Source organism: Anabrus simplex, chromosome 6 (assembly GCF_040414725.1).
Source record: "Anabrus simplex isolate iqAnaSimp1 chromosome 6, ASM4041472v1, whole genome shotgun sequence".
Classification (NCBI taxonomy): domain Eukaryota; kingdom Metazoa; phylum Arthropoda; class Insecta; order Orthoptera; family Tettigoniidae; genus Anabrus; species Anabrus simplex.
In genome coordinates this window covers 171,628,580-171,655,771 of record NC_090270.1, presented here as the reverse complement: position 1 = coordinate 171,655,771, position 27,192 = coordinate 171,628,580, and the positions used below count along the sequence as shown (strand labels likewise).

Genomic DNA, 27,192 nt, shown 5'->3' with positions numbered 1-27,192 from the left:
ACATTTAATGCTGGTACCAGCTTAATGTCCCAGTGAACATTCACCAAAGTTGGATTCCTCTCTTTGAACAAATATTTAGTGTTGACTGCCTTTTGTTCCGAACTGTGCTCCGTATCTTAAGCATTAATGGTTTCATGCCCACTAACTACTTTTATGTTTCTTGAAGATGTTGAGGTGCCAAAGTTTGTCCTACAGGAGTTCTTTTATGTGTCAAGAAATCTACCGACATGAGGCTAAGGTATTTGAGCACCTTCAAATACTACCGGTTTGAGCCAGGATCAAATCTGCCACGTTGGGCTCAGAATGCCAGTACTCTACTGTCTGAGCTACTCAGCCTGGCTATCTTTGAACTGAACTACGATTAAGTGCTATTTCATGTCTCAAGGCCCCAGCTGTAGCTTCAAGGAAAAACACATCATCTCTCTGACTTAACTAGCACGTTTAAATGGCTACTATCTTTGATGTCATAAAAAACTTTCTTCCATGTTTCTTTTCCTTTTCTGAATTTGCCTTTAACATCTACAGTTGCATCGCAATCTGAAATAGAAGCTGAGCTCGTGGAGGATTCTGTAAAAACGGGATTACCATTACAGACACTCATTTTAATTGATTTGTCAGATGAATCAATAGTAATCTCCAGAAATTATCCGGCTCCATGGCTAAGTGGTTAGCATGCTGGCCTTTGGTCACAAGGTCCCGGGTTCGATTCCCAGCAGGGTTGGGAATTTTAACGACCCTTGCTTAATTTTTATGGCACGGGGGCTGGGTGTATGTGTTGTCTTCATCATCATTTCATCCTCATCACAACGCACAAGTCGTCTACGGGTGTCAAACTGAAAGACCTGCACCTGGCGAGCCAAACATGTCCACGGACCCTCCCGGCACTAAAAGCCATACGCCATTACATTGTCCAGAAACTGTGAACTGTTATCACGCTTCATCTTCATTTCCTCCTCTTTCATAATTCTAATCTTTGCCCTTTTCAATCTCGCTGCCAACCCCTCCAATTTAACCTCTATGGTCAGACTCCCTTTGATGTAATAAAAACGGTTTATCTTCTTCCATTTTTATCACGTTTAAAGCATTACCATGGGCAACATCAAAGAGCTTATTTAGATTTGCAACAAACTTTGCTCTTGTTCTTTACGAGTATTTGTCCTTCTATGAGCACTTTCTTTTGCCAACTGTGCAACTCTGAATGAAAGTTTATAATTTTTTATACAGTGAGGTAAATCTGTTGTGGTAATCCTAGCCTTCTCCCAAAATATTACACATTCACATGCAACTAAATTAGCACTTTAACAAAAATAAATATATGAACTGGATTAAGGCCACCATATATATTTAATAATAAAGCCGAGCTTTCAGCCAAATTGCATTGGCCTTCTTCAGGGCATGTGAAGTTCTGCCTCCGACAGTGAGTAAAGAAATTCTTCGAAAGAACGTGGAAGTCATGCCCATACTATCCACGGCCTACCCCACTAACTGGACTCAAGGAACGTCGTGCTGTGCTATGGTGGTTGGGAGGGAAGTTACTGATTCACTGCCCTCTGTCGACAGTTTCTTGAGTGCGTCCTGCTGTGCCATGGTGATGTTATGCATGTAAATCTATATGGTGGCCTTAATCCAGTTCATTTATTTATTTACGTTAATACAATGAGCCACGAAAACCTACGCTCATTAAATTAGCACTTTCACTGATAGTCATTTTCACCTCGTGTATGTTACAAAACAAGACTGACAAAACCTGTCGACTAGATGGTAATTTATGTCCACTAATCTGGTGTTTAACTACACTGACCAAATAAAGTCACAACTTATTGACAACTTCCTGGCCACTGTGACATGGGCTCCTCATCTTCAATTTTAACAAAACAGGTATTAAAATTCTTCTTATAACCAAAAGAAAGAAACTAGAGGGTGCGCACAAAGAAATTCCAAAGTTGAAAAATAAGGACCACCCTTATATAGTGATTCCTAGAATAAGATTAATAAAAAATAAATATTACTGTAAGTTACAGTATGTCAAGTACAGTACCTTAAACCAAAGGCCCAATGAAATGCTCCATTTTTCCTTATTACATGGAGTACAATACACCATTTATCATGCAACAAACATTTCCGGTAGTGGAGTGATGTAATTGGTACTGGTGCTGTTCTATTGCTTAATTTATGCTAATGAGTCATTTAAAATAAAGACCTGTTGAATTACACATTATATTCCTAACTTGGGCCATTCATTCCCCTTGAAAATTTAAAGTTCAAATGAGAACTATGCTCTACTGCCTCCAAACTTGAATATAGAAGTTTGCCAAAAATGGCAGTAATGTAATGCAAATTGTACTCAACCTATCAATGGGTACATATACAGATTGGAGAATAAATCTAATTATGTGGGATGAAGGAGAATTTATCAGTAACCCCAGATCTTCATTTTTGTTTACAAGTTGCTTTACGTCACACTGACACAGATAGGTCTCATGGCAACAATGGGATACGAAAGGGCTAGGAGTGGGAAGGAAGCGGTCATGGCCTTAATTAAGGTACAGATCCAGCATTTGCCTGGAGGGAAAACGGGAAACCATGGTAAACCATCTTCAGGGCAGCCGATAGTGGGGTTCGAACCCATTATCTCTCAATTGCAAGCTCACAGCTGTGGGCCCCTAACCGCACGGCCAACTCGCTCGGTCCCAGGTCTTACATCGAATATGATATTATTCAAGTCTTCAGGGTGTTTTTTAGAGATGACTTTACAGAAATTAAACACTCATGAAAACAAGTTTTGGCCCCCTGATGATATCTTCAATAATAATATTAAAAATAATTTGATTTAAAGATATTCAATGACAATAATGAAAACATTTTGAGCCTTATCAAAGCCAAATGGGAAGCTCATCAATTACCTTTTTCTAAAAAAAAAAACCAACAGAAATATAAGATATAAATTAAAGAAATAAAGCATACACAGTCAAAAGAAATGTCAGGAATTTCAAATTCTGTCTGATGCCGAGACTAATGGAACTTCTATGTAGGAATGAATGAGCTGTATTGGCTAACTAATTCTTCACCAGGAACTTTTAAAAAGGCTGACAGTGCTACAATTCTTACAGATGAACAGAAAATCCTAGTGATGGAAGGAACACTTCTGTGAACTTTTAAAACAAAGCTTCACTTCTAGTGAGTACCATCAGTACAATATGCCACAACAGCTTTCCCAACGCCATGGATAACACCCTCAGATGTTCTAAGAATTTGGTTCCACTTTCATTAGAGAGGTGAGGGACTCCTTGAAATCAACTTGGTGAATAAAATGGAATTCGATGGGGAGCTATCAGTATTGTTTGTTTCTTTGTTCGTTACAATGAGAGCTTAGGAACATACACGTAACACTAGACTTATGGCTTACCAAACCGTTAATATGGCAGCAACCTGATGAGTGTCTACCATGGACTTGTAGTGCCATAACATAAAATTACTCCTTTCTCACCAGCAGATTAAGAGACTCATCATAAAAATAGCTAGGTGTTAACAGGTCACCAACTTTGTAGTTTCAAGAAAATTTGTTAATAATATAGCAGCTTACATCATCGGTTATCAACTTAGAATGATAATCCTTGACTGACGTGTGAGTGATACTATATTTCTTTGTAAAATTCTTTAAGGTAAACTTAGTTCTCTGCACTAACTATATGGCTGACACACTCGATGGCACAGCACTTCAAGGCTCTCACCAATATAAACAAATCATGAAAAGGATAAAACCACAAACCAGGAATGCACTTCTTAAAGATCACTTACTTTGGCACCAAATTGTTTCTACTACTGTACATTCATTTGAATAAGAATGCTACTGGCAGAAAGAGGCAAACTGACATACCGGTACAGTAAATGCTCTGCCAAACCCAGCCACTTGCGATTTGTGTAATGCATGCATCGTGCAATGATCAGCCTGTTCAGCCACCAGAAATACAAATACAAACTAAACGAAGCATGAAGAGAGTAAAAATGTATACTTAGAAATAAGTAACAGGTGATGACGATGTACACATGTGATTCTGTTAATCTGTAATTGGCCTGCATTCTTTACTTTTTTTTTACCATCTTTATCAACATTTTTACCCAATTCTCAGTTTATGCTTAACCCACACTTTTATATCCAGAACTAAGAGATCTTTTATACATGTTCCAATCCCCCTTCCTAAATTTCTGTCTGCAAAGGTAGGTATACAGAAAATTATTCTAGCCCAACAAATCCTAATAATGCAATTTCTTCTACAAAAGACACTCAGCTGTCAACATAATGATCCTGTTATTTAAACTACCTAAAGTCTGACTGATAAACAGAAAATTTAAATGTATAATTTCAACCAATATAACATCTGAATAATGCACTTATCTTCCATTCTTTAAATGTGAAACTGTGTAAATGTGAATTCTTTTACATACTTGAATAATGGTGTCTGAATATAATCCTGCTTTGGTACTGTTGTTCCCGAATCGCTAGTCAATATATTTCAGACAGACAATTACATATTCTAACGATATGACAAGATATTTTTGCTTAATGAAAAATGTTTCAATCACGAACAATGTTCATTCTATTGTAAGTCAAAGACATATTTAAATGACGATTGTCCGTTAAAACGGGAAGCTTTTTGTTTTTCCATTTCGTTGGAATGTATTAACCAGAACGAGAAGGGTAGAGGATTCGGTTAAAAAGAATACATGGTACTTTTCCTCAGTTACAAATTTTGTTGGCACACTTATCTCTCTTTCCTAGCATTCTTCCCATCACATAGAGTCTGCTGTTCTGCTATAATGTAGCCATTTCTCCCCGTTACTGGTGTCAAAGATTTAGACCATATCCTTGCATATCCTCCTTAATGTTATCTGGTCAAGGCTTCGAAAGCCTTCCATGTGGCTGGTGTCATCAGGACGAAATGAAGGGTTATTTTTGCTACAGAGCTGTCATTTTCATCATTTCTCACAACACGACAGCTGTCACATAAAGTCTCTGCCAAATACATCATTTCTCATGCAATCATGACGAGTCAGTCCGAACATCCTTCTGAGCTTACTTCATCTAGATGGAACTGAGTGCCTGCTCATTGTCTCCCAGTCACACAACAACATTCTGTCCCATAAAGGGCTACGAGATGCAAAGCATTAAGATCTTGTTCACCTTTTTGCTTTGAGGTGTTCAGGTAAATGTTTACTGCAAAAGATATCTCCACTTCACCTGAGCCATGCTGAAGTGATAGTGACTTTCACTCTGGTATAAGGTGACACTGCTTGAGGCGACCATTGACCCAAGGTATGTAAATTGTGTTGTGATGCTGCAGTTACAGAATGGAAACAGTGTCATTGATTCGGAAGCCACAATTTAGGTACTCGAGTCTTTTGGAGATGAGATGCATTCCATAATGTTAGCCTGTCTTTCCAGCTTTGTGTCCAGTGCTGGAGTGCACAGCAGGTTTTCTGCATAATTACATCATTTGTATAGGCAGTGTGTCCAGTAAATGGTAGAGCAAACTTCTCTGGAAAATCCTACAAGGTGCAGTTTTGAAGATGTAGGTCGATGAAACGGACATGAAAGTGTGGAGTTGGCAAAGCTTGTGACCAGTCTGCGGCAGAGACACAGCTTGGCATGTGTTTGGCCAAGCGATGGCTCCGCTTGTCTCAGTTGTTCGTTGTGCATAGCAGAGAAAGCTGGCAGATGACTAACACATTATACATGCATATTTGCTTTCCCAGGACTGTTTACAACATGGCCATAGGTAAGTACTGTGCGAATTTTCCAAGCACCTTGTTTGTTTTCAAACTGAAATTAACACAAAAAAAAAGTCTGTAAAAAATCCTTTCGTGACAGCATTTTCCTGAGCTAGGTTTGCTCCACTATTTAATGGACACCCTGTAAAAGCATCCAGGAATTTGGTGACTGTATGTCAGCTGTTGTAGTATCCATACAGAGTAAAGATAAGACTGCTGATACTGGTGCATGCTGACAATGGAAATATAAGGTCATGTGGTGCTAGATCAAATGCCGTTTCCAGATCTAAAAATGCTATGTGCACCATCATCATCTTTCCACCACACCTCTTCTTCAATAAATGTGTAACATGGATCGCATACTGCATCCTATGACAAAGCCAAAACGATTTGCTGATATAATAAATCATTTGCCTGAACAATAAATGTATCCCTTTATGTAGCTATGGTAGAAGTCTGAATTTGAGTACAGCTCCACGCATGAACTGTATGAAAGCACTCAAGTTTTGAATTTGTTTCCATGGAGATGTGGTTTCAGATATGGGAGAAAGGGAAAGCTACTGTTTCTCTCTTCTAGAGGGGGAAGTGGAAAGTGTTCAAACACTCCGCAGGTAAGTCCAATGAAGTATCTTCGGAGGTTGCTCTTTTCTCTCTATAGAGTGCCACCTTCATGAGAATAAGTTGAAAACCCATGAAAAAAGCAATTAAGAGTTTGTGATTGGTATGATGTAAAAGAAAGTCCTGACTTCTAAAGCAGCAGTATGAAAATTACATTTAACACTGGGACAAATATATGAATAAACTTGGCGAATATGTGGAAAATGATCAGCCCAATCAGAGCCATACACGGATCTTTGCTATGGTTAACACTTTCAGAGACAAAATACGGAATATTAATGGCTTTCCCCTCATACTTTTCATAAAAGTCAGTCCTGCCATGCTGAGGTAGCATTACTGCCTCTTACATGTACATCCTGATTTTAATTCCAGGCTCATCCAATGATTTTAATCCTGGTCTGAGTGCTGGAATAGGGTTCACTCAGCTCGTGAGGTCAACTGATTAGCCAACATGAGAAGCGGCAAATCTGGCCAAGAAAGCCATGTAATACAACCGAGAAAGTCATCACGTGTCAATCCAATTATCTGCATGCCACCTTACTGGGCAGCAGTCATCTTGGCGTGAAAAGATTCTTCTTGGGCTATATTGGTCATGCGTTTAGATCTTTATTATTTCTCATTTATAACAAAATATTATATGACAATGATATCTGGACTGGAACGAGATATCACAAAGATAGGTGAGGAAAGAAGAGAGAAAGATATTTGTCCCAACCCAGTTCCATTTAGATAAATGGAAATGATGACGAATACTTAGCATACAAGTAATAGAGGAAGCGAAAGACACAGAGTGGAAAATTATGAATAATAATATTAAACATTTATGCAGGATGCATTAAATATTCATTTTAAGAAGTAGTAACGCATATCAGTCATCTAGCTGAATAATAACACTTATAAAACACAAAGTAATTACTTAATTACTTTGTCACTGACCAAAAATATATGTGGAAATATAAAGTCCCATACTTTGAGAATAGTCTCAGGTTCTTGAAGTCTTCAGAAAAATCTTAAGCAATTTATCATATTTCTTAATCAAAGATATTTAAATATTTATAAAAATAATTTTAAATATGGTACTTTACAGACATTCCATATATTGAGAAGCAGACCAAAATTACCTCTAAGTTCAAGACAACCAAATGTAAAAAGCAGCCTTCATTCAAAATCAAATACAAAGTTCAGCAAGCCTAATTCAAAATAATTATAGCTGGAATTGACTTAGTTGCACTATTGTTGCATACCTTATGAACAATTAGCATAAAAGGGACATTATTTCATTTATTAAACTAAGTGTGCTTGCTAGATGAGGAATATTGGGAAGGGTTCTTCTTCATGCAGTTCAGAGATCGTCCAACAGAGCGTGTCCTGTACAAAGCAAGATTCAGCTTACTTTTCAAAGGTGAGCCAGTTGCTGCAGTCTGAGTCTCTATCTCCACCATCAGCTTGTTTGAATCTATCGGGCTTCGACCACGCTCTACACATTTATCATTGTCAGGAATATACTTATCTCGGATCTTCAATTCGTGATATAAATCTGGAAAGCAAAAAGAGAAAATAATAAGGTTTATTAGAATTACGCCAGCTGATGTTTCTCTTAAACACACATGGTAGACAAAAATCATCATGATGTATTAACTTTTTTCTAACGAGCTGCTTTACACTGCACCGATACAGCTAAGTCTTATGGCGATGATGGGATAGGAAAGGGCTAGGAGTGGGGAGGAAGCAGGTGCAACCACAGCATTTGCTTGCTGTGAAAATTGGAAATGACAAAAAACAATCTTCAGGGCTGCTGACAGTGGGGTTCGAACCCACTATCGCCCGAATGATACCTTACAGCTGAGTGACCCTAACCGCACGACCAACTCGCTCGGTGTGTTTTAAAATTTGTTTTGCTGAATCAATTCTCATTTTCTTCAGCGTCTATCATAACTCACCAATTACGAGTAACGTCACAATTTGAAATAATAATAATAATAATAATAATAATAATAATAATAATAATAATAATAATAATAATAATAACTGTATGATTTTCAGAGAAGCCGAGGTGATAGAATTTTGTCCTGCATGGGGTTCTTCCACATGTTAGTAATCAATCAATCAATCAATCAATCAATCAATACTGATCTGCATTTAGGGCAGTCGCCCAGGTGGCAGATTCCCTATCTGTTGCTTTCCTAGCCTTTTCTGAAATGATTTCAAAGAAACTGGAAATTTATTGAACATCCCCCTTGGTAAGTTATTCCAATCCCTAACTCCCTTTCCTATAAATGAATATTTGCCCCAGTTTGTCCTCTTGAATTCCAACTTTATCTTCATATTGTGATCTTTCCTACTTTTAAAAACGCCATTCAAACTTATTCGTCTACTAATGTCATTCCACGCCATCTCTCCGCTGACAGCTCGGAACATACCACTTAGTCGAGCAGCTCGTCTTCTTTCTCAAAATTCTTCCCAGCCCAAACTTTGCAACATTTTTGTAACTTTGCAACTTTTGTCGGAAATCACCCAGAACAAATCCAGCTGCTTTTCTTTGGATTTTTTCCAGTTCTTGAATCAGGTAATCCTGGTGAGGGTCCCATACACTGGAACCATACTCTAGTTGGGGTCATACCAGAGACTTATATGCACTCTCCTTTACATCCGTACTACAACCCCTAAACACCCTCATAACCATGTGAAGAGATCTGTACCCTTTATTTACAATCCCATTTATGTGATTACCCCAGTGAAGATCTTTCCTTATATTAACACCTAGATACTTACAATGATCCCCAAAAGGAACTTTCACCCCATCAACGCAGTAATTAAAACTGAGAAGACATTTCCTATTTGTGAAACTCACAACCTGACTTTTAGCCCCGTTTATCAACATACCATTGCCTGCTGTCCATCTCACAACATTTTCGAGGTCATGTTGCAGTTGCTCACAATCTTGTAACTTATTTATCATTCTATAGAGAATAACATCATCCGCAAAAAGCCTTACCTCTGATTCCACTCCTTTACTCATATCATTTATATATATAAGAAAACATTAAGGTCCGATAACACTACCCTGAGGAACTCCCCTCTCAACTATTACAGGGTCAGACAAAGCTTCACCTACTCTAACTCTCTGAGATCTATTTTCTAGAAATATAGCAACCCATTCAGTCACTCTTTTGTCTAGTCAAATTGCACTCATTTTTGCCAGTAGTCTCCCATGATCCACCCTATCAAATGCTTTAGACAGGTCAATCGCGATACAGTCCATTTGACCTCCAGAATCCAAGATATCTGCTATATCTTGCTGGAATCCTACAAGTTGAGCTTCAGTGGAATAACCTTTCCTAAAACCAAACTGCCTTTTATCGAACCAATTATTAATTTCACAAACATGTCTAATATAATCAGAAAGAATGCCTTACCAAAGCTTACATACAATGCATATCAAACTTACTGGCCTGTAATTTTCAGCTTTATGTCTATCACCCTTTCCTTTATACACAGGGGCTACTATAGCAACTCTCCATTCATCTGGTATAGCTCCTCCGACCAAACAATAATCAAATAAGTACTTCAGATATGGTACTATATCCCAACCCATTGTCTTTAGTATATCCCCAGAAATCTGATCAATTCCAGCCGCTTTTCTAGTTTTCAACTTTTGTATCTTATTGTAAATGTCATTGTTATCATATGTAAATTTTATTACTTCTTTGGCCTTAGTCTCCTCCTCTATCTCGACATTATCCTTGTAACCAACAACCTTTACATACTGCTGACTGAATAGTTCTGCCTTTTAAAGATCCTCACATACACACTCCCCTTGTTCATTAATTATTCCTGGAATGTCCTTCTTGGAACCTGTTTCTGTCTTAAAATACCTATACATACCCTTCCATTTTTCACTAAAATGTGTATGACGGCCAATTATGCTTGCCATCATGTTATCCTTAGCTGCCTTCTTTGCTAGATTCAATTTTCTAGTAAGTTCCTTCAATTTCTCCTTACTTCCACAGCTATTTCTAACTCTATTTCTTTCCAGTCTGCACCTCGTTCTTAGTCTCTTTATTTCTCTATTATAATAAGGTGGGTCTTTACCATTCCTTACCACCCTTAAAGGTACAAACCTGTTTTCGCATTCCTCAACAATTTCTTTAAACCCATCCCAGAGTCTGTTTACATTTTTACTTACCGTTTTCCACCGATCATAGTTACTTTTTAGAAACTGCCTCATGCATGCTTTATCAGCCATATGGTACTGCCTAACAGTCCTACTTTTAAGACCTTCCTTTCTATCACATTTATTTTTAACTACCACAATAACAGCTTCATGATCACTAATACCATCTATTACTTGTTTCCCTATAGAGCTCATCTGGTTTTATCAGCACCACATCCAGGATATTTTTCCCTCTGGTTGGTTCCATTACTTTCTGAATCAGCTGTCCTTCCCATATTAACTTATTTGCCATTTGTTGGTCATGCTTCCTGTTGTTCGCATTTCCTTCGCAATTTACATCTGGCAAATTCACATCTCCCGCTACAATCACATTTCTTTCCATGTCGTTTCCCACATAGCTGACTATCCTATCAGATAATTCCGAATCCGCATCAGTGCTACCCTTTCCCGATCTGTACACTCCAAATATATCAAGTTGCCTATTATCTTTAGAAATGAGCCTTACACCTAGAATTTCATGTGTCTCATCTTTAACTTTTTCGTAGCTTACAAATTCTTCTTTCACCAGAATGAACACTCCCCCTCCCACCATTCCTATCCTATCTCTACGATACACAGTCCAGTGCTGTGAGAAAATTTCTGCATCCATTATATCATTTCTCAGCCATGATTCAACTCCTATTACAATATCTGGTAAATATATATCTATTAAATTACTTAATTCTATTCTTTTCTTTACAATACTTCTACAGTTCAACACTAACAATTTAATGTCATCCCTACTTGATTTCCAGTTCCCTGTTCCCTTATCTACCAACATGACACTGGTGTGTCTGAGTACCTTCAAATGCTATCACACTGAGCTGGAATCAAACCTGCCCATTTCGGCTCAGAAGACCATCAATTTGAAACGAGCTATTAACAATTTGTTTTCAAGTATGGAAAGCAAAGAAATTAGCATTTACACAATATTAAGAATGCACTGGGGGTAAAAGAAAAAAACAGAAGTTTAACAAGAAAATGGTAATATATGGTACATATTGTAGCTATTGGCAGAACAAAACTAAACCCAATACTGTGAGGTTAAAACATTTTACAATGGAAAATTACCTGGTTGCAAGTTTGAGATAGTAAACAGGCAATTTTCACTTGCACATCTCAAACCACAGACAAAGGAATGTTATTTAACAAAATTCTTAGCACGCTCAAGTCTGTGCCAAAGAAATATTATAAATATTGTAAACTGCAGTCTATGTTACATACTATAAACTTCATACTGTTTCTGTATTGTCACTGTAAAGCTTATAAAGAAAGTTTACTTACAGAAGTGCCACCTTACAATGAAAATATCAATTTAATTAAAATCAACTGGTACATGTTTCATCCTTAAGCTATAGCTTAAAATACCATTTAAAACTAAAAGATAAAGGTATCACATAACAAGAAATGGGTACATCCTTTAGAAATAAAGAAACATGCATTTTTGGGAGAAAATCAACTTGGGGGAGGGGAGGTGAAAAAGAAGATGAATTACTTTTATGATGATACATATATCTCAAAAACGGAAGATGTTACAGACACAAACATTTGTATTTGGAAACTTCTTTTATAGAAAACAAACACGTATTCTTTTGTTTTCGGAAAATCCACTAAGTGGGAGGTGAATGAATTAAAAAATTAGTTGTTTTCTTCGTACGAGGGTACTTATATCTCAAAAACTGAAGAGGTTACAGACATGAAAATTGTTATTTGGAATCTCCTTTAAAAATAAAGAAACACATAGACTTTTGTTTTCGGAAAATCACTTAAGAGGGTGAAAGAATTGAAAAATGAATTGAATTATTTGTATGAGGATACTTACAACTAAATAAACCTAAATATGTTGCAGGCGTGAAAATTAGTATTTCGAATCTCCTTTAAAAATAAACAAAACACGTATTTCTTTGTTTTCAGAAAATTGACTTAAGGGCGAGGGTGAAAATAAGTAAAGGAGTTTAATTCTGTTTATGAGGATACTTATATGTCAGAAACTGAAGATTTTACAGACGTGAAAGTTGATATTTTGAATCTCCTTTAAAAATAAAGAAACGCGTATTTATTGTTTTGGGAAAGTCCACTTAAGGAGGAGAAGGGTGGAAAGAAGTGAAGAAGAAGCTGAATTCCTTTTATGAGGATACCTACATCTCAAAAACTGAAGATGTTACAGACGTGAAAAATAAAGATACAAGTACTTTTTTGTTTTCAGAAAATCCACTTAAGGGGTGAAAAGAATTTAATAAGCGGGTGAATTTTTAAAATGAGTACAGGTATATTCACACTATATGTAAAAAATGTGACATATTACAGATGTGAAACTTGGTATTCGGTATCTTCTTTAAAACTAACGGAACACGTATTTTTGTTTTGTTTTGTTTTGTTTTCGGAAATCCAATTAGGTGGAGTAAAAGGTAAACACGGTTTCCTCATCCCGAGGTGGTACCGCTCTTTTTAGGCTCACCCCCAATAGAGGTGAGCTTCATGTATCATTTCAACCACATATCAGCCATCCTGCCATTTTTAAATTTCATGCAGTACCGGGAATCAAACCCGGGCCCCCCGAGGACGGCAGCTAATAACACTAACCGTCACGCTACGAAGGCGGACATTAGGCGAGATGAGGATGGGGGAATGACAGATAATGGGGTTGAATTACTTTTATGGTGATACTTATATCTCAAAAACTGAAGATGTTTTAGACGTGGAAATAGGTATTTGGAATTTCTTTTAAAAATAAAGAAACAAGTTTTTTTGTTTCTTTTCGACTTGAGAGAAAACTGTTTTTCACATGTGCAGTTCTATGTTGCATGGTCATCTTCGCAAAAGACAATATCACAAACGTGATTTACAAAGACTTTCTGGGGTAAATGAAACTCAATTTTTTGGTGAGCGTTTATTCTTTAGGGATTTACAGATAGTCTTAGTACAGTACTGAGAAATGATTACTTTTAACAAATTATGAAATCCTCATGACCAAAGCCGCGGGTAACTGCTAGTGGTATTATAACATCTAAATCAACATGATCTATTTTAAGAAGGGCCCAAGTTTGTGCCTTATCCTACAGTCACCGAAAGACTTTTAAACAAGGACTTGATATTTTCAGCCTTTATATCGTTTTACCCATTTCTTGCTGTCATACCTTTATCTTTTAGTTTTAAATGTAATTTTGAGCTATAGCTGATGATGTCCACAATACAAGGACAAAATATGTACTAGTTGATTTTAATTAAACTGACAGTTTTATTTCAAGGTGGGATTTATGTGAACACTTTTATAAGTTTTGCAGTATACGTTCCAACAACATTTTAAAACATATTCTTCCTTGAAAATTAGAAGTCAAGAATCAGAGTTAATAAAAAGGTCTGATTTTATCATTTCATAATGAAATATGACCTAGTACAACGAACACACAGTCTTATATTAGCCACAGCCAAGTAGTGTCAACAATTAAATTGCTGGAGAAATCTAACAGACCACAAAAACATTAACACCCAATTGAATCAAAATCAATACTGCAGTCGGTAAAAGAAGTCCATCATACATAATTGGCACAACCACTGAAAAATATACCTATACCTAGGACTACTTACCCCAAAAGTCAATCACATATAATTGCCAGAACCAACATAAAATGTATGCAGTTGCTGAAAGATAAGTTGTTCCATTTCAAACCATTCAAGATTCCCTTTAGTAATAAAAAATTATATAAATATTTTGAACATAGAGGGATAATGGAAGAGAACCACTCTTTCTTTGTTCGTATCCTACTTCAATATTTTCAAATAGATGCTATGTGAAAATTATCAAAATACAGATCATATAATATTCATTCATTAATTTACCATAAACCTTTACAGTATCTATGGAAGACCAGGGGAAAAGACAGGCCTCCTACACGTAGTGCCCCAACCTTCTGAAATAATTACCTGAATCCTGAACTAAAACAATCATATACATTATTTACAGGTGAAGTATCATACAGATCGTAAGATTTTGAACTGTACTTTTACCTTATGTACATTTTGTTTCTATTCATATGTATTTATTGTACATAACATCCAAACTAATTTGTCATTTTCATTTTACAAAAATTTTACAACACATTAGTAATTTTTATCACTGTTACTGTTACTGGGACTGGTGTCCGCCTTACTACATCATAAACACCGCACCTCAAAAATACAAGCCACCTTCCTTTACTTAGCCCATTATTACAATTATTATTATTATTATTATTATTATTATTATTATTATTAAGTACTGTTATGAGCATGTGTCTCGTGTTTCACGCGAGTTCAGTAACAATGAATATAGTGCAAGAGGTGACATCACAATACCAAAGCATCATCACTGCTTTAATCATTCATTTCAATCAACCGCAACAGTTAGTACAACAGAAGTTTAAGGCAAGGAACTTCTAATATGCGTAAATATCTGAAAATGCAACTTACTGAATTGTAATATAACCTGAAGACTGTCATAGGAGAACTGCCAAGTGGTTTAGGAATGCAAAAATGTTGAAATACAGATTTTACTATCTTTCAAGACTGGCTGGGAACACTTTGATGCATCTAGTCTGATGGTTCTCTACCTCTTATGGTTCATAGCACTGTTCTTTCTACAGAGTTCACACGGTACACTAATAGACAAACTGGCAACAAATGCGGAAGACTCCATCTTGAGCGCGCTTAGCTTGCCTTCAGCGGACAGTTTCTTGCAGACTTGCATGTGTAACGCCATTTCATCCATATTGTGGCATGTTTTGAAGTCATTTATTTGATATTTGTTTCAGTCATTAATGTGTTAATTTTGTTTTTAAAACCAAATATGCATAAGATTTTGGTTGAAAGAAGAAAAGTTGTAGAGCATCCAGTGGAACACTAGGAGTAACACAAGTGAAACCGAAATGATTCCAAGTGTGTTGTGAAAGCAGTAGCGAGAGAGAGACAAGAGGACAAGATATGTGACACACTCCAGCCCATTGAACAGGAAATGTGTGTGTATTTTTTAAGTAAGGAAAGAGGTGTTCAAGTTTCTCATAAATAACTCAAATCTTTCATGGTATGGCATAAGCCAATAAATCCTCTGTACAATAAATGTATTTAAGATCTTTAATATTTTTCTCGAGTTCAGTTTTCAACAGAAAAAAGGAAATGAATAGCACACTGGATAAATCAGAACCCACTGTAAATCCTAGGGAATCACTGAGCAGATGGAAGGAAAATGAAAATGAAAATCCACAGCCTGTTTCCAGTCATTCGACCAGGTCAGGAATGGAAGGAATGAATGAAGCCCCCATCTAGCGGCGAGGATAGGAATTGTGCTGGCTGCCGAAGTCTGTCGCACTCCTCTACGGCAATGATTAATGAATGACAGAGAAAAATGGAGTGCCCGGAGAAAAATGTGTCCTGCCTCTGACTTGTCCAGCACAAATCTTGCATGGAGTAACCGGGATTTGAACCATGGAACCCAGTGGTGAGAGGCCGGTGTGCTGCTGCCTGCGATATGGAGGCTCTAGATGGAAGGAATATTTAGCAAAATCTTCTCAATGTAAAAGAAGATATTCCTGTTGAAGACCCACCTGTGGAGTTTATGTGAACAACAATGGCAGCGAAATTATGATCGAGGAAGTGGAAAGGATAGTACACAAACTACAGTGTCATCAAGTAGGAATAGATGAATTTAGACCTGTAATGGTGTAATATAGTGAGGGTGGTGGTAATTATTGTTCTAAGAGGACATACGACTGGGCAACCATCCTCTATTAACACTAATCAGAGGGAAAATGGAAGAGGTCCGACGCTTTGAAGAATGAAGACATCGGCAAAAACAAACAGGAAGGGCCACAAAGTTTGTAAAAATAAAAGACACTCTAGGCCTCACAAACAAACCTAATAACATAGGGATCAGAAGAGAATAAAAGTTGACCAAGAGAGGTAAGATGGGAAAGATGAAAGTGAGAAGACTGACAAGTAAGTGAAAGCAATGTCAGAATTGGCTAGGGGAACTGCAGTCACCAACCCAAGTCGCAAGTTGAGGGCTCCTGGCCCTTCTTTTAGTCACCTCTACGGACAGACTGGGAATACCATAATGTATTCTACAGCCGCCACACCCATGAAGTTAATATAGCGGGAATACAGGTATGAAATAGCTTTGCAAAATTGTAGGATCAGCATGGAATGTAAGTAAGGTACCTTTTGATTAGACAAAAGCAGTATTTGCCTATATTGTATTTATAAGCAAGGATGAGGCAAGGCATTCACTTTCATTGTGGTAAAGAGGGTGCAATCACTGGTGGGGAGTATGTTTGATGAAAACCAGTGTGGTTTCAGACCACAGAGGGGCTGTGAGGATCAGAGTTTCAATAGTGTCAAGTAACTGAAAAGTGCTACAATACACGCATTATGCTGATCCTATATTGGCAGGATGCTGCTCTCCATTGGGCCTGGAAATATGCACCAATTTAGTTTCGAATGGAGTATCTTCTCTGGAGGGCAAGTCGGCCCTTATCTGTCATCATTGCCTCTCGATAATCCTGCAGATAGGCACTGCATCAGAATTGCTAACTGACATTATCCCAAGCAAACTTGACTCTGGATAGATTATGAAACCTTGCTGGTCATTAGAGTACCTCAACACAACTTAGGCAGAATATACCCACGTGCCATGAGTAGACGAGTGCTGATTTATTGAAAGTACGAGTATACCAAGATGCTATCTCATGAGGTGTAAAATACGAGGATGCAGAATGTGGCTGACACATTGCTGTATCACCATGGTCTACCAAATTGCTATCAGGGCTTATCTGAAGATATAGTTTATCGTTCCCACATCACAATGGTGTTTTTCTTTTGTTTATTTTATTTTATTTGACCACTTATTTAACAATGTACTAACACATCAAAGGTTTTCAGCGACGGAAGGATGGTAAAGGGCTAAAATTGGGAAAGTAGCGGTCATGGCATTAATTAAGGTACAGCCCCAGCAATTGCCTGGTGTGAAAACGGGAAACCACGGAAAATCATCTTCAGGACTGCCATTAACGCGATTCGAACCTACTATCTCCTGAATACAAGCTCACAGTTGCACAACCCTAAATGAACGGGCAACTCGCTCGGTAATGGTTTATCTACTGTGTCTGGTGGGTGGTGTTTTCCTATGAAAACAACTTCTTAACTAACATTCTAAAGGAATCTTACACTGGAGCAGATATGCAGATGGAGAAATATGCTTGTGTGATAATGATGTCACAAACGCACAACATTTATTGAACGCACTGAATTCCTTACACAAGTCAATCACATTCATAATGGAACCAGAAACAAGAAAATAATTTTAGACATCACAATCATTAGGAATAATGACAACCTAAAAATGTATATAGGAATTTAATATTTATTTCCACCTATTCAATACAATATAAGATGTTGGCATTTAAGTTAAAACATTTTTTAAATATGAGACATGTTTCGCCTCTTACTGTGAGGCATCTTCAGTCACTATCAAAACCTTATTATTTTTCTCAGGCAACAGGTTAAAATTATCCTAAAATATGTTTGATAATGATTGTAGGCGAGATAAAAATATAACAGTTATTGTACAAATGTTCATGAATAACTAAAAATCTAATATATTCATGAACATTTTTACAATAACTGTTAAATTTTTATCTCACCTACAATCATTATCAAACACATTTTAGGATAATTTTAACCTGTTGCCTGACAAAAATAATAAGGTTTTGATAGTGACTGAAGATGCCTCACAGTAAGAGGCAAAACATGTCTCATATTTAAAAAATGTTTTAACTTAAATGCCAACATCTTATATTGTATTGAATAGGTGGAAATAAATATTAAATTCCTATATACATTTTAAGACACTTTCAATACGGATGAAAAATGAATTTCATCACTTGTAATAATGACAACCTGTCAAACAAAATATACTGAAAGCCCACTCAGATATCATACACTACTGACAACGAAAACAACCACCCTTCAGAGTAGATAAACTATTAAATAAAGGAAAAACACCAGAAAAACAACATAAGAAAAGAAAACCTCATTGACGGGACGAGTACAAGGAAAATGCAACTCGGCTGAGAAATAATTTATTCAATTACAAATTACTTTTTCAGTAAGTACTGTACCAGTAAAAGAGCCCGACTTTAAGATTTATTTTCAACGTAAGCATGGAATAGTTCTCAGGGCTAAACTGGATGAATATTAGCTAGGGCTTGGTACAGGGGGCAGAGTCCTATCTACAAGAAAAGTTTGAATCTGATTTGATAAGAGTTTATTCATGTAATGCATATTAAACTGCACATCACCTCTTGGTAGATAGGGGTTGTCTTCCACACTGTCCTTTAAATGGCCCGGGTCTCCAGCTCACCAGGCCGCACCGGCTGGAACACGTTCCAGAAGATGCCCAAGTACTCCATCAATATGAGGATGGACCATCCAGGTTGGGTGCATGGAATACGCCTCAAATTCCCGATGCTCGGGATGACCTCCGATGGTTCCTGACAATGTTGCAGGTAATTACCCAAGTACAATGAGGTTGATAGAATCGCTGCCCACAAAACTCCGAAAATGTGTTCTTCGTCACTCGCAGAATTTATAAGTCAAAGTTCATGAAAACCTTGAATAATTGGTTTTCTCACCACTAGTAAAATCACTAGTCAATGTTCATAAAGACTTTCAAGAATTCACTCTTTAACACTCATGGAAATGACAAGTCCATGTTCATGAAGACTTTCAATAATGTTATAGTTCATCAATGGCAAAAATTACAAGTCTTTAAGTAATCACTGGCAAAAATCACAAGTCTATGCTCATGAAAACTTCAAATAAATTTAGAGTTCATCACTCATGAATATTACAAGTCTTTGAATAATTACTGGCGAAAATTTAAAGTCCATCACTTGTAAATATTACAAGTCTTTGAAAAATCACTGGTGAAAATCACAAGTCTATGCTCATGAAAATTTTGAATAATGTAAGAGTTCATCACTCGTAAATATCACAAGTCTTTGAAAAATCACTGGTGAAATTTTAGAGTCCATCAATGGTAAATATTACAAGGCTCTGAAAAATCACTGGTGAAAATCACAAGTCTATGCTCATGAAAATTTTGAATAATGTTAGAGTTCATCACTCGTAAATATCACAAGTCTTTGAAAAATCACTGATGAAATTTTAGAATCCATCACTGGTAAATATTACAAGTCCCATTTATAAAAACTTAGAAGAATTCAGAGTTCCTCAACACTCGTAAATGTTACAAGTCTCATTTATAAAGACTTAGAAGAAATTCAGAGTTCCTCAGTGAGACTATAACCACACGAAGATAGCCTCCGACGATTGTGGCAGCGAGTAGAGCCATGCTGACTACTCGACTGTGACTGACTGAGATATCAGGCTATATTGAGCCCTCCTTATATTCGATTTGGGGACATCTACATCACATATGCCGTGAAGCTGGTCATCTCCTGAATCCCTCGATGGATTTTCTTGAAATTCAAGCATTGCGACGTTTATGTGATTCCCTTTAAAATGACATGTTGCTTAAGTTGCTACCATAATTATTATAGGGGTTTTAAATTTTTTCTCCGTCGAATGTTCGGGAAGGTGTGACGCTTGAATCTAGAACATACGAGTTCAGGCCAGCTGCACGTGGCATGACAGGTGGGTGATCTAACTAGCTCCTGCAGCTACGACACACATACAGCAGTCCTCAGCTTGCTCGCTCGTCCCGCTGAATGTAAACAAACCAGGCTTGCACGGAGTAATACGCGTGATGATTAAATACAATTAACTCTCAAAAAATATGCATGTACAGGTCGTAACCGGTACAGTACTGTATTTCACCGCATAATCGTCGGACATTTTATACCTGGAGGGATTTTGGAAAAAGTTGGGTCCAAAAGCCCTAAGGTAAAGAATGCAAGTCCACCATAAAATAAGTGAAAGTTTGAAGAATGGAAGGATTTGTTATGATGTTGGAATCACAGATTTAACTATTCTTTGACATTTATTAAACTTATTAACATTACAAATGCAACCGTTAAATTACACGGGTTTGTTTTGTCTTGAACCAAAGGCCACCGATTAACAAACAAAACCTAGATAATTAAAGTCGAGGCCTGACATTGAAAACAACAACGCTGAGGATTAACTTTAAATGGGCCAAAGTTAGGCTCAATAAGAATTACAAGAGAAGCCAGGAGCTTGAATACAAAACCTGGATTTGAAATTACAGTTATATTTAGAAACCTTAACTTAGACAACGGGCTACAAGTTGCAATGATAAGTAATGTTATTGATTTTATGTCTCACTAACTACTTTTACGTTTTTGGAGATGTCAGATTTTGTCCCGCAGGAGTTTGTTAACGTGCCAGTAAATATACCGACATGAGGCTGACCTACTTGACCACCTTCAAATACCACCACTGGACTGAACCAGGATCGAACCACCCAAAGTTGGGCTCAGAAGACCAGCGCACTACCATCTGAGCTACTAAATCCGGCTACAAGTTGCACTCATAGGTTGTATGTTATATATGTTGTTTTCTTATGTTGTGAGTTTTTAGTTCTACAGTCTGATTTACAGAAACTTCAGTACATCTTCAGTAATGGATCCAGTACAGGGAGGTGATGATATACCTGTAAATAATGGCCAGCAATGTGCAGATTCATATGTACGCAGCTTGATATGTGCAGAATTGCCTCATGAGGAGGGTACAAATAGATTGGTAGACTTTGGTAGATTTATTTATCATACAGCTTTTAGTGGCGGAATTGTCTGAGAACAAATTGATGCAAGTGTAATGGACTGGTATAGCTTAGAAACAATTCTCTAAACCCATGCGTAAATAGTGAAATATCGAGCTCGATTAGTAGTGTTGCTATTGTTATTGTTACAATAATTGAAAATAATAGGGGTCCTCCTATTCAATACAAAGACATTTATTAATGTGAATTAATTGCATGTCGTTCACAACTCGATCTTTCAAACCATACGCAATATAAATCCTCATCATTTGCCCCCACTACCACATCCTCCCGGTCCACCTTAGCTCCCTGGCGGTTGTTCTGCCTCTACCCCTCCTCTCTCCTCCCCTCCACCTCGCCCCTTAACCTCACGATTGAATCCATCAGTCCAGCTCCGTCAGCTGATCAAACAGGCTGCTCAAGGTGGGTTCGTTTCTGTTCGTTTCTTGTCATTTCTAGACATTTCTTTTTAGTCTTTCCTTTCTATCTTTTGCCCAATTCAGCTTTTAATTTCTTCTCCAGGTTCCAAAACCCCATACTGAAGTGAGAATTAATTCTTTGAGTCTAACCAAGGTCATCACATGCAAGTTTATTTTTCAGAACCAAACCACAGATCAAACAAAGTGTTAATTTCATGACATTAAACTATGCAGCGTAACTTCAACAAGATCGAAGAACTAAAGATATATACAAGCTGGACACACCACTATGTGTATACAACAATGGAGTCATCGTCATTTTTATAAGGATTTTTTATGAAGTGCAATATCATCATGTACCATATTTTATTTAATATTCATCTATGCAGGTGTTACAGTGTGTTTTAAAGTTGTATTGTATTTGTCTGATTTGACTCGTTGGCTGATGATGGCACAAATTTAGTGCTGAAACTAGTACCTCATGTGAACGACATGTGATTAATTCACATTAATAAATGTCTCTGTATTGAATAGGAGGACCCATATTAATTTCAATTATTGTAATTCCACTTCAATACGAATCATTAATTTCTAAATATCAATTGTTATTGTTATATTATTCTTTCTTCTTTCTTTCTTTCTTTCTTTCTTTCTTTCTTCGTTTCGGCCTGCCGTGGACCACGTTATTTCAACCGTTTGCATCCCTGAGCTTTAATTCTTCCCCAGTACTCACGCATTCTCGTTCTGTGAGCCCCCTTTCTTTCATCAGTTCACTTCTTGCCTGTTTTCAACTTTGGCCTTTCTTGGAACGTCTTGTATCCCTGCAGCTTTTTCTGGAGAGGAGCACGTTTCTGGATGTCTTTGAGTGTGATTCCTATTTCTTGAAGGTCTTTTTCAACTTCGATAAACCAGGGTCCCTTGGTTTTCTAGTTAAGAAAGTAGGAAGAGATCCTGTTGGTCTGTCTGTGTGTGCTCATGCGTGCTATATGGCCATAAAAAATAATCCTCTTTTTCCGAATCGTGTCCGTTATCCTCTCCATATGCTGGTACAGATCGCTGTTGTGTCGTCTCCTGTACTCACCATTTTCTTTGATTGGTCCAAGAATCTTTCTCAGGATTTTTCTTTCTTTATTATTATTATTATTATTATTATTGACTTGTGAGGTGCGGCTATGAAGTTCTTTACATCTATTATTATTTACGTAGTTATGGACAGACTTTATTTGGTACGAATCTTGGTCGTATTATTTGTGTGTCGTCATGTCATGTGTAACAAAAACACGTGAGGTTATGTCATGACACGTCTGCTGTATGTATATTAATATGACTTTATTTAATGTAAGAACACGTAATTAATGGTATATAATTTATTATTACCTGTAAATATGATGTATAAATTCAATGTAATGATGTGCAACACAGGGTAATAGTCCACAACAATGCATCTTGCCACTAGATTTGTAGAGAACATTCCATCCATTGTAAATAGGTTATTGGAGACTCTAAAAATTACAAAAAAACATGTGTCATACTTTTCTAGGAACCTGGCCACGCAATGTATATAAAGAGGCAGTCTTGGGAGTTGGAGCTGAGCTGTTAGCGAGACTTGTAGTGGAAGTCGTTAGCCGAGTGGGTAAACTCATGTTGTGATTTTGTTGTGTTGGTAATCGGTTGACAGGCTAATGTAACAGTCTTCTTCTCTTCGTAGAAGTGCTTTGTTCAAAATGGTAGTTTATTAACGTGTGTGTGTGTGTAATGTGTATATAATTTGTAAATAAAACAGCGTACACAATTGACAGCATCGTGTGTGTGTCTTTGTAGTTACAAAGTTTGACTTGCTTGGTGCAGCTCTTGTAAGACAGGCAATCCAATAAGGGTGGGCGGCATCTTCCGTGTATGGGAACTGCGTGATTTTGAAGTGGAGGATTGTATTTTGTGCAAGTTGGAGGAATTTGGGAGACAGTACAAACATCCGGTCTCCGAGCTAATAGAAATAACCATTTAAGGTTAAAATCTTTGACACAGCCTGGAATCGAACCCAGGACTCTCTGAACCGAAGCAGACTACGCTCACTATTCAGCCAAAGTCCTGGAAAGAGTGACAAATGCTGTGCCTGTTGTTCTGAAGCAGTATGAAAATACTGCAAACATTTTTTACAATGAATCTGCTCATATTAATAATTTGTTTATTTACTTCTAAGAGAAGTTTCATCGCAATAATTGATAAACATTACTGATCGTGCCAATCACAACACCAATACTGCTGTTTTCCTCCTTTTGACAAGAATAACCACAAACAACTGTATTAAGGTTTACTGCTGTGTATTCTCATGCTGCTTATTTTTGTGGACATTATGGCTTGTCTACAACAGTTAACCTTGCCTCTAAGTCCAGTCATAATGGCTCTTTCACCTGAAAACGAAGCAAGGGCCATAGCATAAGTGGAGGATGGACGCAGTATTCGCTACGTAGCAGATGTTATAGACACATCTTGTTCTAATGTGTACATAACTGTTAAAAGGTACAGAGAGGACAATCTATACACATAAAATAGAAATAACCATTTAAGGTTTTAAGTTTTGTCTGTACAATGCTCAGAATTGAAAAAGGATGGCATTTCTGTATCAGTCGTGTCCACAGTAACAAGGAAATGCACTTTTGATTTTACGTAATTTCTGTCTGTCTGTATGTACATGCATCACGAGAAAACGGCTGAAGAGAATTTAATGAAAATCGGTATGCAAAGTCGGGTAATAATTCACTATAACAAGGCCTATACATAATTTTATTCACGCTGAATGAAATGGTAGTTTAGGGGAAGGCCTAAAATTTAATTCTCAAATATTTGTTATTAGTGGCTGTATCGATAAATACCACATAAGTTATATAGTATTAAATTTCCGATCGTTATGTCTTAAACATTGTTACCGTACTGGCTATGATCACAGAGATATTCATGAATTTGGATTTTTGTTACTAAGTCCATATCAGCGCCGAGTCACGAGAAAATGGGTAAACAGAATTTAATGAAAACTGGTATGTAAATTTGGAGAATAAAGGACTACAGTCCACGCTATAAATAATTTTATAAGGTGCCCCAATATTGCAGAGACGAAAGAAAACTAAATGTGAAGGCCTACAATACAGAATGCTCATAAAATTGATTAACAATAACATTACGTTGACCATTGTTTGTTGTGATGTGCTTTGTGTCTTCTGTTGCCACTCGTCTCCGATAGGTAGGATTACTGCTGCGTACCGAGTACTTTTTTTTAATCTGCCTTACATCACTCCGACAGATAGGTCTTATGGTAACGATGGGATAGGAAAGGGCTAGGAGTGTGAAGGAAGTGGCCTTGGCCTTAATTAAGGTAAAAGTGGGAAACCACGGAATACCATCTTCAGGGCTGCGACAATGGGGTTCGAACCCACTATCTCCCAGATGCAAGTTCACAGCTGAGCACCCCTAACCACATGACCAACACGCCCGGTCATACCGAGTGTAACAGCCTTCCTGAATATTGGCGGGAAGTAGCTGAGGAGTTAGATAACTTTCTTCTTTAGCATGCCATTCCTCTGGTTCATAAATTTTCTGATACTATTGGTATGTAACACTGGTTCATCTTAGCATTCGAGTTATTTCAGAGCTCCAGGTTTCGACATTTCTAAATTTGTGTTGATGGACTGTTGTGAATGTCACGATCAACAATCTTTTATCAATTATTGCGCTGAAACTTCTCAAATGAGCTATGATAGCTTGAAACTTCAAAAATTATCTTTTCCAATCATTTTCATTCTAGTTAATGACTTGGAATGTTTCAAGTAATTTGCCCTTTATTTTACAAATCAAATAATTGGTTCTTAAAATTCTTATCACTCTGCCTTGACATCTTTGAGGGAATGTACATCTTTGCATTTACTGAAAAGACGCCCTGCAGAAGCACTTGAAGGAATACATGTGTTTAATTTTAAGAACATCATTGGGTTAAATATGATGTCATTGAAAACATTAGAGAGGTAAGAAAGTATCTCCTCCATCACTGGTGAAGCTAATGGTACTGCTGTAGTGGAACTAGAAAAGTCATCTTTCTTAGTAAGGAATATTAATATGAAATGATTAGAATTTTATTTCAAGTAGTAAATTACAAGTAAAAATTACTAAGAGTGCATTACCATGTAAACGAAGGACAGATCTCGAACGGAACTGTGAGTTAGTGTGGTGGAGCTACTCTTTCCTCGACGCCCTGTACTTGTGGGATGTTACTACAGACCACCAAACAGCCCATTCTGTGACCTTGAACAGTGCCTGGACTCAGTCATTGCAGCGCTCCCTCATGGTGAAGTAATTTTAACGGGCGACTTTAACCTGTCTATAAAGTGGTCTTCTCCAACTACTGGACAGTCAGCTAACAACTGTGACACATACTTTATAGACAGTTTTATTAATGGCCTCGGACTGAAACAGTTTAATATGTACTCAACCCGTGGACCCAACCCCTGGACTTCATACTCTCCTCATTAGAACTTAACACAATAACCCCAGGCAGAAACCTTTTCCTGTGCGACCACCAGTCCCTCGATGCTACATTCCTCCTTCCCCACCCCTCCTCAAAGCCTCACAGCAGAACATCCTACCCCCCTACCTACAACTGGAGCCGTGCCGACTGCCCTGCAATATGTCGTGCCCTTGAATGCCTTCCCTGGAGTCTGCTCGAAATAGCTGATATCGAATCGGCTCTTGACCTGCTGTACGACTGGCTGCAAGCTGCAATTAAAGACTTCGTACCTGCACAACGGGATACTACTAGCAAACATCAACACTGGATATCACAACCATCAACACATGGAGAAGGACGGAGCGGATTCCTGTCAGCGTGAACCACAACGATGCAACAGCAGATGGCGCCGATCGCAATGAACTGTTCAACAGGTATTTCTTCTCCAACTTCTCCCCTCCCTTACAAAACCAACCGCTCCCTCCCATTGGTACAGCTTCAAACAGAACGCTATCAAGCATAACTACCACACCAAGTGAAGTTCATAACCTTCTTCAAACTCTTTGTACCAACAAAGCTACCGGTGCCGACACTATAGGTCCTCTTTTCCTAAAAAATACTGCCAGCACTCTCTGCGTCCCTCTCTCTAAATTATTTAACAGATGTTTTGCCGCGGGCTATTTTCCTATTATCTGTTCCACTTCTCAAATCAGGCAACAAATTTAATGTTTCATCTTACCGACCAATCTCTATTCTCCCCACACTATCCTTTATCTTTGAAAAAATTATACACCAACATCTCCTCGCATTCACTTTGCCGTATATCTCAACCAAGCAGCATGGTTTTTTCTACCAGGTGGCTCTCGTCTAACAAACCTGACCACTCTGCATAGCTTTGCATCAC

General features: G+C 37.5%; 1 protein-coding gene across 4 annotated transcripts in view; it reads right to left on the bottom strand.

Moving 5' to 3' along the window:
• nudE (Nuclear distribution protein nudE) overlaps positions 1-27,192 on the bottom strand; it is a 270,984-nt gene that overhangs the window by 108,840 nt on the left and 134,952 nt on the right. For all 4 annotated transcript variants that reach the window (XR_010860559.2, XM_067150051.2, XM_067150050.2 and 1 more), the window contains exon 6: positions 7,781-7,924. Coding sequence is in view for 3 of the 4 variants with exons in the window: in XM_067150051.2 (XP_067006152.1) it covers positions 7,781-7,924 (144 nt within the window). In the remaining variant the exon portion in view is untranslated. The remainder of the gene's footprint in view (positions 1-7,780; positions 7,925-27,192) is intronic.